Source organism: Entamoeba invadens (genome assembly GCF_000330505.1).
Source record: "Entamoeba invadens IP1 unplaced genomic scaffold scaff_1105074725681, whole genome shotgun sequence".
NCBI lineage: Eukaryota > Evosea > Mastigamoebida > Endamoebidae > Entamoeba > Entamoeba invadens.
The window spans coordinates 24,530-36,983 of NW_004191816.1; the positions used below are offsets into that span (position 1 = coordinate 24,530).

A 12,454-nucleotide genomic window follows, 5' to 3' on the forward strand; every position below is an offset into this window, starting at 1 on the left:
AGGCCCTATCGATGATATGAAAACAATTAATTTAAAAATTTACTTACAGCTTTAAAAATTTAAATTGTTTTTTTTGTATTTAAGTAACGAAAAAGGGAATATGCCGATTTACAATAAAAATAATTATTTCGACACAATAGTTCTTGAAATCTTTTGAGTTGTGACAATCTTGAAGGTCACCTATTATATTTTAATAATTTAACTATTAAAACCAATAAAAATATTATTTATAGACTATTTTATCATATTTATAGATTACAATATTATGTTATAAATTGACTCACAAAAATACAAATCAAAAACCAGAATTAATAATATTAATAAATTCTACCAATTAAGTAATCACAATCGAAAATATTCTTTTTGTTTCGAGAATAAAAAATAACCAATCACTTAACAATAAATGACAATAAAACATAAAATAAAAAAACTCAAGTAATTTGGTTATTGGGTTTCTTAAAAGCAAAAAATAATATAGAAAACCTCGTTGAACTCTAAAATAAAAATATGGAAACCATTGAAATGAAAAAGAAGTTTGTTTCAAACACAGTTATTCCAAAAATAACACGGCATAATAAAGTTATTTCTCAAGTTATTACTCACCAAAACTCGCGTTTTTTAACAGAAGTTGCACGGCCCAAAAAAGTCAATTACTTAGCAAATGAAAGAATAAAATACGAAGCTGCTTTTAATAAAACTTTTGAAAAACGGAAGTTGGTGTTTATTAAAACACGTTTAAAGAAAATCGATCTTCAGTCTGCAACAACGACACACAAAGACATTTCTCTTCATCTAACAATAAAAGGAAATCGATCTCTTTCTAATTCCCAAATCCAACCTTCGACAACTCAAAGACAAAAAGAGCGTATTTGCCAGAAGAGTGTTGTGACTCCACTAAACAACAAGTCTAAGACGCAAAATCGCCCAATTATCGAAAAGACAAAAACTTTGGAAAAAAGTCAGAAACTAAAAATTCCCAGAAACCCCCAATTTGAAAAAATCAAGGAAAAAAAAGAATTTTCCTTAAATTCGAAAATTTTTCGAACTCGACCAGACTTTGATAAACCAAAAGACGCCGACGAAACAGAAGACGAAATCACTGAGACTACAGAAGACACCATTGATGAAGTTCCTCGTTATCAAGCGATCTCACCTTCAAACCAAACATCACTAGATTATATCATTAAACTCGTTTCGTTCTTTCATCCAGTCGTCCGCCCGAAATGGTGCCTTTACACTTCACAACGAATTCTGGAGGAACTTCTTGTCTTTGGCGACGACGTCACGGTGTGGCGGGGAGGGATATTAACTGTTATTGGACTTTATAATACACAGAAAATAGTAGACGTACTCATGCAGAGTATTGCAGTTTCTTATGAAATCAAGAGGAACGCACTTCTCATGAGGAAGATAAAAACGTTCTTAGAGGAAATACGTTGCGGGAGTCTGAAAGGAAAAAAGACGTTTGAAACCCTCAACAAAGAGAAAGTGCACTTTTGGGGAGTTACACAAGACATCACACTCTGCAGATATATTTATGAGGTCGGCGTGGGAATGTTTTATTTGTATATTCAAAACAGTATGTTAGATGTTGCCCTTCAAACCTTTGCGTTTTGTTGTTTGTTTTTCTCTTTATTGTATTGTATTAAAATGTTATTATATAATAGTAAATTTTGTATTATAAAAATTACTATTGTAATTATTATAATTTATAATACAATTCATTTTTTTTAAATAAATTAAAAACTCATAGACAGATTCGTATGAGGAAAAAGAAAAGTTTTTAAGAATGAGAATGAATTTATATTTGAATAAATTGGATTGAAATGTATTTTAAGGTGTTTATTTTAATTTGTTTCATTTAAAACATAAACTCAATTTTTTATAATGATTAGTGACCTAATTTAATTGATTCTTAAAATATTTATGTTGACTATTTTACATTTATGACAACCACGTAATTGTTTATATTTGATAACAATCAAAGGCGTCTATTTGTCGTAAATTCAACAAAAAAGGTATACATTTGTTGTAAATAAGTCAATTTATTTTAGAGTTCTAATTTATATTGAAATTTATTTTTTATGAAAATGTAAGTTTTTAATTCAAGAAAAGTTACAATTTCGAAAAAAATTTATTAAAATGTAACTGTATCAATAAAATTATAAGTACCATAATTACAATCACCACTTAAAATAATGCAACTTATTATTTTTTTGTACCATCAATTTCAAACAACATTTCAAGTTACACAACTTTATAAAAAAATATTCTTTGTTGAAACGTAAATATGACTGATAAAAGTTTGTTGTTTAAAGTTTTCAAAGTCGCTAACGTTTTTATATAAATAAAAAACAAATATAATAATTTGAAAAAACAAAAAACAAGTTTAAATTCATATAATTTAAAATTTAACAAAAACAAACATTTCATTGTTTTTTGAACAAAATCCCATTTTTGAGTATTATTACTAAAAAATTTCAGGACATATTTTTTGACTAATTTTATCTATTATAAAATACCAAAGTCAATCCAATACATGATCAGCTTTTAAACGTTATTTGGTACTTATTAGATATAATCAATTGAAAAAAATCAACATTTTCATACATTTTATTCTTGTTGTTACAGTTTTTTCATATATTTTTGAATTTTTACATAATTCACATTATTTAAACAAAAATACAACAATTCAATTACAAATAAACATCGTTAGTAGAGCAACTCTATTTGGTTTGTTTTGTATTAAAATAGTAATAATTTGGACACTAAAGTAACTAAAAATTGATAATCTCAAAATTTTATCTGTATATCAATTATATTTTGAATACCAATTTAAGTTGTTTTGCCATGTGTTACCATTTTTAATTACAATTAAAAATATTTGGTTTTTATTTTTTAAAATAAAGAATACAGTTTGCTATTATTTGTTTTTTTTGCAACGCATTAAACAAAAAACTGCAACTTGAAAGACTTTGTTTGTATATGTTATTTAGATAAACGTTAATATTAAAGTTCAGATTTCAACTTAAAAATAATCATATGCCATCCCGCCTTGAGTTATTTTTTATGATGAACGTTGCGAAGTATTTATCAAGTGTCGATGACCTTTACGAGTTTTGCAGAGTTTCAAAAAAGTGTCAAGAAACTTTAAATGCATTCCAGCAGAACTTTTTCTTTGTCGATTCAACGATAGAACGTGAACTCAAATTTTTCAATGGAATTCAAAATTACAAGGGATATAATACAATCACGACATTTCCACACAAACAATTTGAATTTTATGATATAAAAGGCGTCGTCGAAGGAATTCCTCTTGAAAAAATCCGCTCTTTAAATACGGGGATCATTCCAGATGATTGTGAAAAAATGACAAATTTGAGACATTTGGAATTTTACATTGAAGAAGATGATGATGGGTGGCAATTAGTTGATGCAGATGACTTTAAGCCATTGAGTCTTCTTGAGAATCTCAAAACAGTAAAGTTTGTAATAGAAAATCCTCCATTTACACCATTGGAAGAATATGAAAAACCTGATATTTATGAAGACTTTATTGATGCAATCACCAATATAGGGCCAAAACCGTTAATAGTTGTTGTAAATTGTGATCCACAGTATACCAACCGGATTCTAGCCATTGGAGACAACGTCCGAGTAAGACAGATTGTTCGTAACATCGACAAATTTTCTCAAGAAATTAAGAACGAAAAAATATATAAAGTGACTAACTGTATCTCGGGCGACGTGAATGATCTTATTGATGGGGATGTCATTCAGAAGTATGGGTTCCCAATCGTTAAACTTCATAATTGGGAATACAAACATAAAAGTAATGAAAAAACATTCGACTTGAGTAAGTACAATGCGTTGTATGACCTATCTCTATCTTGTAGGGACTTCGAGTATAATTGGGTATTACCAACCAATTTGACTCGACTCTATATGTTTGATCAAAACATTGTGAATTTGAGTCAACTTCAAAATCTACAGATATTAATTACAAACCAAATTCCTCAATGTCAGTTGAATCAATTAACTTATTTTGAATTGTCCTATCCAAAAAAATTTAATGCAAAAGAAATCAATGATATTGGAAATGTCAAAGAGTTTATTATCGAGTGTTTTAGAGAAGAGTTGCTTGATCTGTACGACTTAAAATTAACTAATGTTAACATTAGACATTTTAATGGGAAGAATATCGTGTTATCACCCCACATAGAATCGCTAATTGTTTCCAATATAAATATTGAGCAACTCGTTATTCCCAAATCCGTCAAAACTCTATATTGTCATGCTTCAGAAAACCTCATCTCACTTCAATTTGAAAATGGAATTCAATTAGAAAGTGTCATATTGTATAGTTGCGAAAACCTTAACAAATTCACTTTACCCAAATCAGTTAAGACTCTCAAGTTGGAGTCCGACATCGAAGCTAAAATCCTTAACATCCAAGAATTGATTTTATAATTCAGGGAGCTTTGATATTTAATTTATATATTTATTTCACAAAATAGGATATAGTTTTTGTTATTTATTTTTGTTTTTAGAATTATTTTTATTATTTTGAATCTATGTTTTTTCCATCATAACCAACTTTGACAGTTTGATTAATTGTTTTTTTGCACAAACATTGGGTGCAACAACATAAATAACAAAGTTGCTGTTATAAACAATTGTACGGTCAACATCTTTTATTATATTATGTAATCGATACAATAAAATAAATTTTATACAAAAAGAACAACATGATTGACAGAATCAATCATCGATTCCAAGTTTTGTAGTCGATAAAAATTTGCTCACGAGAAATAATTTTGGTGACGTGGACGTCAATTTGCTAAACATAAGAGTTAATTAAAAAATGATGAAAAGTTAAATTGTTTTAAATCAAAATATTTTAAGTAAATAAATACAATTAACTAAGTTTGTTTCAAATATTTTTTCGTTATCTTGTTTAAATTTATTACCAATTCAATTGTCTTTATTTACTTTTAAACAAATAAGATAATTCATTAAATAGGTTAAACCTTATTTTAGTTATTTGTTGTGTTATTGGTTATTAAGTTACTGAATAGTTACATTAATTATAATATTTTTGTACTTATCTTTTTCCTGTAAATTGTAAACATTTTTAACTAAAGAAGACTTTGAATAATATGTAAACTTTTAAAAATGACTTTATATTACAGATAGCAAAATTAATGGGTTTAAAAATGTGCAAGTTAAGGTAAAGTTCATTTATATTTTTTTTATTAAAAAAATAAAATTATTTATTTTTCCAAATTTTGAAAAAAAAATATATATATATATTAATTATAATTTTAAAGTTATTTTTAAACTATACTTTCACTTTCACACCCCGTGATGACGCAATTTTTAATTTTAACGTTTCGAATTTAAGCAACATTTTTGGGAAAGCGACCCAATGGAAAAATTCAAAAAACAATTTCAGGACAACAGTACACATCGATAAGTGACAACGAACTGTATTTTTCTAACAGACTATTTGTTATTCTTTGCTATAAAATAGCACCAAAAAACATAATGTTTACCATACCTTTTCTTGACGCTTTAAATTATGCTAACACAAGAGACATTGACATTTATTCACGTCTAGAAACAAAACAGTTTTTACATAAAACACATAGACAAACCATTACACAATTTTTATTATTTGATTTGCTTATTGTAGTTTATTAATTCAAGCACCAAAGGGTTGTGTGTTTTTTGAAACAATTTGGAAACGAATAACATTTTAAAAATAAAATGTTTTTATTTAAAATTTAGTCTTGCACGCCCTTTACCTATGAAAGAGACGAAAATTATTAAATTGCACACCCCAGGCTATTCACTTTACTTTATTAATTATTGGTTATGAAAGTGTTAATAATTACACTTTTTGTTGTTATTACAACAAAACAAATACTATTTATATAAAACTTTTAAATATTAAAAAATGTGAAGATTTTTTAATATTATAATTTAATGTGTTTTTAACAAGTAAAAATAAATTAAAAATAGCTTAAAACAAGCAAACAAGTAAAAGAGCCAAGAAAGCAAATATTTCATAAGCTCCTTGAGAATAAGTGATATATTCGTCTCCAACCAAGTTACATTTGTTCAATTCAATTTTGTTTAAAGATTGACTGATTCCAGTACAATCTGAAGTAGTTAGATAATACGTTCTTGATATTATTCCATCTTTAATTTCGGATTTTGTTGAACCAACTATTTCCTTTTGACATTCTTTATATAGAGTTTCTAATGGATGACCACCTTTTTCTGAGATTTTGCAATTTTTCGCGTCCATGTAATCATAGATGACGTACTTGTAAAGTGGCAAATCCTTTTCAAAGCGTGTTGTCGGACTTAATGATTTTTTCCCTTTGTCTACCCAATTACCACAAACATTTGATTCATAAGCTCGAATACCTTCACCATCTTCTTCTGCTTTTACATAAATACCAGATCCAATGTAATAACACTGTCCCAATCTCACAACGGTGGTTTGTGTACTATCAGTTGAAACAGCATATTTGGCCGAATTTAAAGCGATAAAGAGCAAATATATGAACATGAATAATTATTAAGTTCAAATGTTAAAATAATAATTTTTTTGTTAAAAATTTTTTCAACCTCAAAAATTTTTGTCAATTTCTAAATGTTATTATATAATTTTTATTTAACTTTTGAGTGTCAAACAAAAAAATAATATAATTTAAAATTAAAGTTGATAAATACATTTACTCTTTATCTAACCAAGTTAATAGATTTATTGTTTTTTGATAACAATATATCAAAAACAATTTCTTGTTTTCAAACAGAATGTTTCAAATTATTATGGATGCGCTAAATCTTTTAAAGCCACAAAATCGGGTCACAACTCCTAAATATTTTCCATTTTATAAATAAACAGACAATCTCTTTTTTTGAACAAATAAATTGTTAACTTTATTATGGTAATTGTGATATATATATATATTATTAAAAAAAATATTTTTTAACAAATTTAGAAAATAAAAACAATTATTTATTTAATAAATAATTCATAATTTAGTTTTTATTTTATTTGTTTGTTTATAATTTAAAATTGTTAAATTAATTAATATGAACATATTATTATTTGATGATGTTTTTTATAGAATATGATATAACCAATCAAATCAATAAAAAATAACATGACCAACTCAAATATGAGTATTACAATTTTGAAAACCTTCATCACTTCTTTACTGGTATTATTTCTATGCATGTTGTAAACGAAAAAAAGACTGCTTATTGACATTTTGTTTTTTAAAACATAATTGTTTAACCTTTAACTGTCAAACTCAAAGATTTTGTGATCTGTTTAATTCATTTTTGATTCGTGAATGATTTATAAAGATGTTACCTAACTGAATTATAATATAAAGAAAACTTTTTGTTGTCAATTACTTCAACGTTAAATCATAAGAAACTATGTATTTTTTCTTTTCAAAACTGATAACTTGTTGTGTATAAGTAATTTATTAATTATCAGTAGTTACTGTATTTACACAGTAACTACTAGTAATTTGTTTTGTGTTCCTCGTGATATACATTAAAATACTAACATCAAAGCAATGTTAGTAATCTTATTTGATGTTTTGCATATAGAAAAATATACAATCAAAAGGTTTTTTATTTTTTATGTTAAATGAGTTCCATGTAAAAAAACATGTTTTTTCTTGTTGTTTTTTGGTTGATATTATAATTGTGAATCGATTTATTATTTTTTAAACTTTAAATTGAAAAAACAATTGTATTACTATAAGTTATTAACTTGAATAGAATTAACTATTAAAGATTATTAAAAAAACAATGATATATTATATCACAACCGCCTCTTCAACACATAAAATCTAAAAAACATCTAAAACGATTCATATAATGTTATAGACCACCATTTCAGATTAACAGATCAGTTTCAAGATTACAACATTTTTAAATACGACATCAAGATTATTTTAAAAATACAAAGTGGAATGAAACAATTTTTAATTATTAGAGTCATTCTCTAAACGTTGTCCCTTTTGCAAAAAAAATACACAAAAAATTCTTTAAAAAAATGGGAATTAGGTAATAAATTTTAAAACTGTAAAAAAACTGAAACAATGATTGTCTGGCGTTTTGAAAAATTTCCAATATATTTCAGTTATTTATATCTAAAAACTGACGGACAACGTTAAGAAAATGACTCTACACATTTTTTTACAAAATAAAATTATAATTTTGTTTTATTCAAACTTTAACACTTTCAAAACAGAAACGTAATAATAATAAGTTTTTATTTTTTTCTTTTATTTAAACTCTTTATTTGCCTTTATACACAAAACAAATTTTTGAAATTATTTATTTATTTTTTTAATCAACTTAAAATTGAATTGTATATTTTATAGTCACACAAATAAACATGAATGAGTTTATTTGTGTTAAACAAGAGCAAAGCATTAGAAAGAAAGATGGGGTCTAATGATGGTTTGATATATTTGGTTGTTTTTATATAAAACGTATACTGTCATTTGATTATAAAGTAAATAGTGTTTTTAAAGTCGTTATTTATTAATGTGACTATTTGACGTTGTTAATTAAAAAGTGGATTGACGATGTAGCGTTTTTAATTTTAATGTTGTAACACAATAAAGCGATATGAAATTTCATCCGAAAAATTATTTTTGATCAATCTTAGGTAATTGAGTTCTCATTTGTTAATTATTTTAAGTAAAATAAAACTGACTATTGGCCAGTTTGGGTTAGAAAGGGGGTTTGGAATAAAAAATAATAAAAAATGATTTGGACAATTTCCTTTTTACTTATTTTTCTTCTTAAAAAAAAAGTTTTGGGTTGTGAAAGTGTTAAATTAGAATTGCCATCAAAAAGTTTATTTTAAATTTTCTGAAACAATTATTTAATAAAAATCAACAATTGTCTTTTTAACTTTGTTTTAAAGAGCCCCGTTTCTTTCATGGGTATAACAGTCATACCTCTGATTGATTCATTTCAATGCCCGTTCCTCATTGTTAACAAGAAAAAGATCTCTTGTTGCTACCGTCATACCCCATACCAAAGTTTATCTTCTGTTACCACTTTATCAGTCTTTTTTGTGACTTTTTGACAATTGATAAAGAACTTTTAGTCTTTTTCCCTTTTATATGTAAACGCTTTTTCAAGCTCAGTTTCTTCTACTAAATCTACATCAGTCTTTTACGATAGATTCACCCAAATCAATTAATGTTGTCTAGGAACTTTTCTCCTCTTCAGTCCTTAGATATTTTTTTCCTCTTCTAAGTATTTGCTACTTTCACCAAGATCTATACTCAAGTCTGTTTCAATAGAAATTACTTCTCTACCTTTATCACTCACGTATTCTTGACACCGTGCATTTCTTTACTCCTCGTGTGCCTCAGCCTCCACAAGGATACAGTATCACTCTCTCTCATTAAAATACCTTCCATTTTCAATGCTCATCCATTCAATAGGTGAGTTGTTACACACTCCTTAGCGATTTCCAACTTCCATAACCATCGTCATATTGTAAATATATATAAAAACATTTCAACCTTTAAACCAATAGTGTTTATTATTTTTTAGGGTTAAAAACTTAACCCGGAATTATTTTATAAATTTTATAATAAATTATCTATTATTTTTAGGGTCAAAAAGCGGGAAAATTCAGCAAAACATTCCAAACATAAAAAGTAAAATATGGATTTAAATGTTTTTCTAGTTAAAATTCAAAAATAGCCTCAAATACTCCACATTTAGTATCAAAAACCTCCTTTTTATACCATTCTTTTATTTTATAGGCTTACTTGACCGACTGTACAGTAAAACCTTCCAAGAGTGGGAATGAATTTGAATTTCGTTCTCTCAAGAGCGGGCAATTTCAGCCAACAAACCTTAATTAGCACTAACGAGAGAACTTTATTTTTAGTTTCAGTCTAAAAAATGCCCTATCTTCTGAGAACCCACTCTTTAACAATTTTACTGCATGTTTTTTACATTATTATTATTATTATTATAAAAAATTGTAAAATTGAACTATAGATACATTTTTGTTATCTTTTAGCATTAAAGCCAGTTTGATACATAAATAAATAAAAAATAAATATTTAAGAGATAAAGAATTTATAAAATGTAATTTAAAAACTGTTGTTTTCATAAGAAGTGTTATACCGTCGTCTATCACGTGACAAAAGTGTTATTTTTTCTGTTATTTGCCACGTCACCAAAGTGATCTTGAATTTGAGTACACTCGGTTTTTTTAAATCTAGCGGCGAGCTTAAAGCCGACTTTTGTGAAACAAAAAACTTTGAAATAGATAGTTATTTGAATCAACACTTGGCCAAGTAATGGGAAAACAAGCCAATTCAATTCTTAATTATCGATTTATATTTTATTATCGCTGTGATTGCCATAATTAACACAATAATTGTGACAAATGCAGCACTGTTTTACATATCAAACCGAGAGTTAAAAATAACATCTTAATAACACAAATAACAATGAAATAACAGTCTATTAAATAATTGTATTTTTATGAATAATATGTAATAAAATAAACCTATTCAACTTAAAACAAAGTTAAAAAGCCAATAACTTATAATTAACCCTTCCAATACCAGAAATATGCTTGTTATAACACGCATACAGATCAATATAAACTAAAATTTGTAAACTAAAAGTTATTCAAATTAAACAATATTAAGTTTTAATATTGTAGTTTTCAGTTTATGTTTGATGTATCATTTATAAAATGAAAAAAGTTTCCACGTTTTATTTTTGTAGTTATATAAATTAAAAGTCTAACACAGTTGTGTTATACATATTAAACTGTATTTCAAAAGTAAGTACTACCGCTAAAAATTGAGAAACTATTATTAGCTGTTTTCCCGTTTTATTGTTATTAAAGACTTTGTTTTATTATTTATCTTTTTAAAAAAAACAAAAAACGGTACCGACTTTTTTGACCTAAAAAAACAAACAAATTATATTATTTTCGTAATTTTTCGGGCATTTGTCGAAACGTTGGGAAGTCTTTTGCAATTTTTCTAAGACGTTATTTCTTTTCGAGTCAAAATAATGAAAACAATTTGAATACATATAAAAAAACAAACAAACATCCTCTGAAGACGAACAAAGAAATGATAAAACAAGTTCAAAAAGAAAAAAATAAAAAAAATTGATAACGGATTAAAGCAAGTGTCCGATAAATTCGCCGTTGTTTTCCTTGCACAATTCAAACCTTTTTGGAATCGACATTATGTAGTTATCAATTGTCTCAAGAGGTATTGAATCCCAAGCCCTTTCAAGAGCCTCTTTGAGTTCTTCAATGTTCTCGAAGATTTCCTTTTCTTTTCTTACTAAGGTGTCCAAGTATTGCCATAAGTGTTCAATTGGGCTGAGGTCGGGGCTATTTGCAGGCCATTCTTTCAGTAGTCGAACCATGAGCTTCGGGTCCAAGCCTTCAAACCATTCAATTGTGTTTTTCGCTGTGTGGGGTCTTGCACCATCTTGTTGAAACACCATCCCGTGTTTGTACACCTTCTTCGCGTTTTCAAACACTCTTGATTCGGCCAACATTTTTTGATAGTTTACCGCGTTCAGTGTTCCGTCGACGAAAACGAGTTTTGACTTGAAATGACGCCCAATTGCTGCCCACACCATCACACCCCGATTGAACTTGGGAGTTGGCACAAACGCCTCCTTATCAAGATCTCCACGTCTTCTCCAAACATATTTTCCGTCAGAGTATAAACAAAAACGACTCTCGTCGGAAATGAGAGTGTTTTTGGTCCACGTCAAAATACGCTTTGCGTTTGCCAGCTGTTTCTTAACAAAAATAAGTCTTTTTGTTATGTGTAATGGTTTCAGAGCCGGCATTTTTTTCTGCTTTGCAAACACAAATTTGTTCTCTTTTCTAAGACGATAGACACTTGAAAGAGAAACTTTAACATCGTTGGAAACCATAAGACAAGAAGAAGATGGGTTAGTTAATGTTCGTGTGACAACACTTTGAGCAACATTAACACTGATGTTTTTTGGTCTTCCCATCTTCTTTGGCTTTGTCTCCTCTCCCCTTTTGATACTAGCTATTTTTGTTTTGGAAACTCCACAAAGCAGTTGGATCTCGCGATATGACAGTCCTCTTTCCAAAGCCATCTTGACCCTCTCATTCTTCCCTTCTTGCTCGCGTTCATAACTTTTTCTTGGTTTAGACATGATTATTTAGTTTTTTTTTGTTATTCAAATTGTTTTGGGTTTCAAAATTAATGTTTCTAACTTTTCGGCAAAATCGATTATTTTGTCAAGTCTTTTTTTCGTTGAAGAAAGTTATTTAGAAATTTGGAGGGAAAAATAATGCGAATATTTTGTTTGTTCGAGAAAAGATAAAAGTGGAAGACAGTTATTTGAAAAATAAGACGAAGAAAAA

General features: G+C 27.3%; 3 protein-coding genes across 3 annotated transcripts; 2 read left to right on the plus strand and 1 right to left on the minus strand.

The window, feature by feature from the left end:
* Nucleotides 1-507: 507 nt before the first annotated feature.
* EIN_264870 (hypothetical protein) lies at nucleotides 508-1,825 on the plus strand (the record flags this gene model as incomplete). Its single annotated transcript, XM_004184998.1, has 2 exons — nucleotides 508-1,618; nucleotides 1,758-1,825. The coding sequence occupies 2 exons, from the start codon at nucleotides 508-510 to the stop codon at nucleotides 1,823-1,825; spliced, it is 1,179 nt and encodes a 392-aa protein (XP_004185046.1).
* Nucleotides 1,826-3,042: 1,217 nt separating this feature from the next.
* On the plus strand, nucleotides 3,043-4,470 carry EIN_264880 (hypothetical protein; the record flags this gene model as incomplete). The annotated part of the gene is made up of 1 exon (XM_004184999.1): nucleotides 3,043-4,470. One exon carries the CDS (start codon nucleotides 3,043-3,045, stop codon nucleotides 4,468-4,470), a length of 1,428 nt encoding a protein of 475 aa, XP_004185047.1.
* A 1,555-nt stretch (nucleotides 4,471-6,025) lies between these two features.
* Nucleotides 6,026-6,580, minus strand: EIN_264890 (hypothetical protein; the record flags this gene model as incomplete). Its single annotated transcript, XM_004185000.1, has 1 exon — nucleotides 6,026-6,580. The coding sequence occupies one exon, from the start codon at nucleotides 6,578-6,580 to the stop codon at nucleotides 6,026-6,028; it is 555 nt and encodes a 184-aa protein (XP_004185048.1).
* Nucleotides 6,581-12,454: the final 5,874 nt, after the last annotated feature.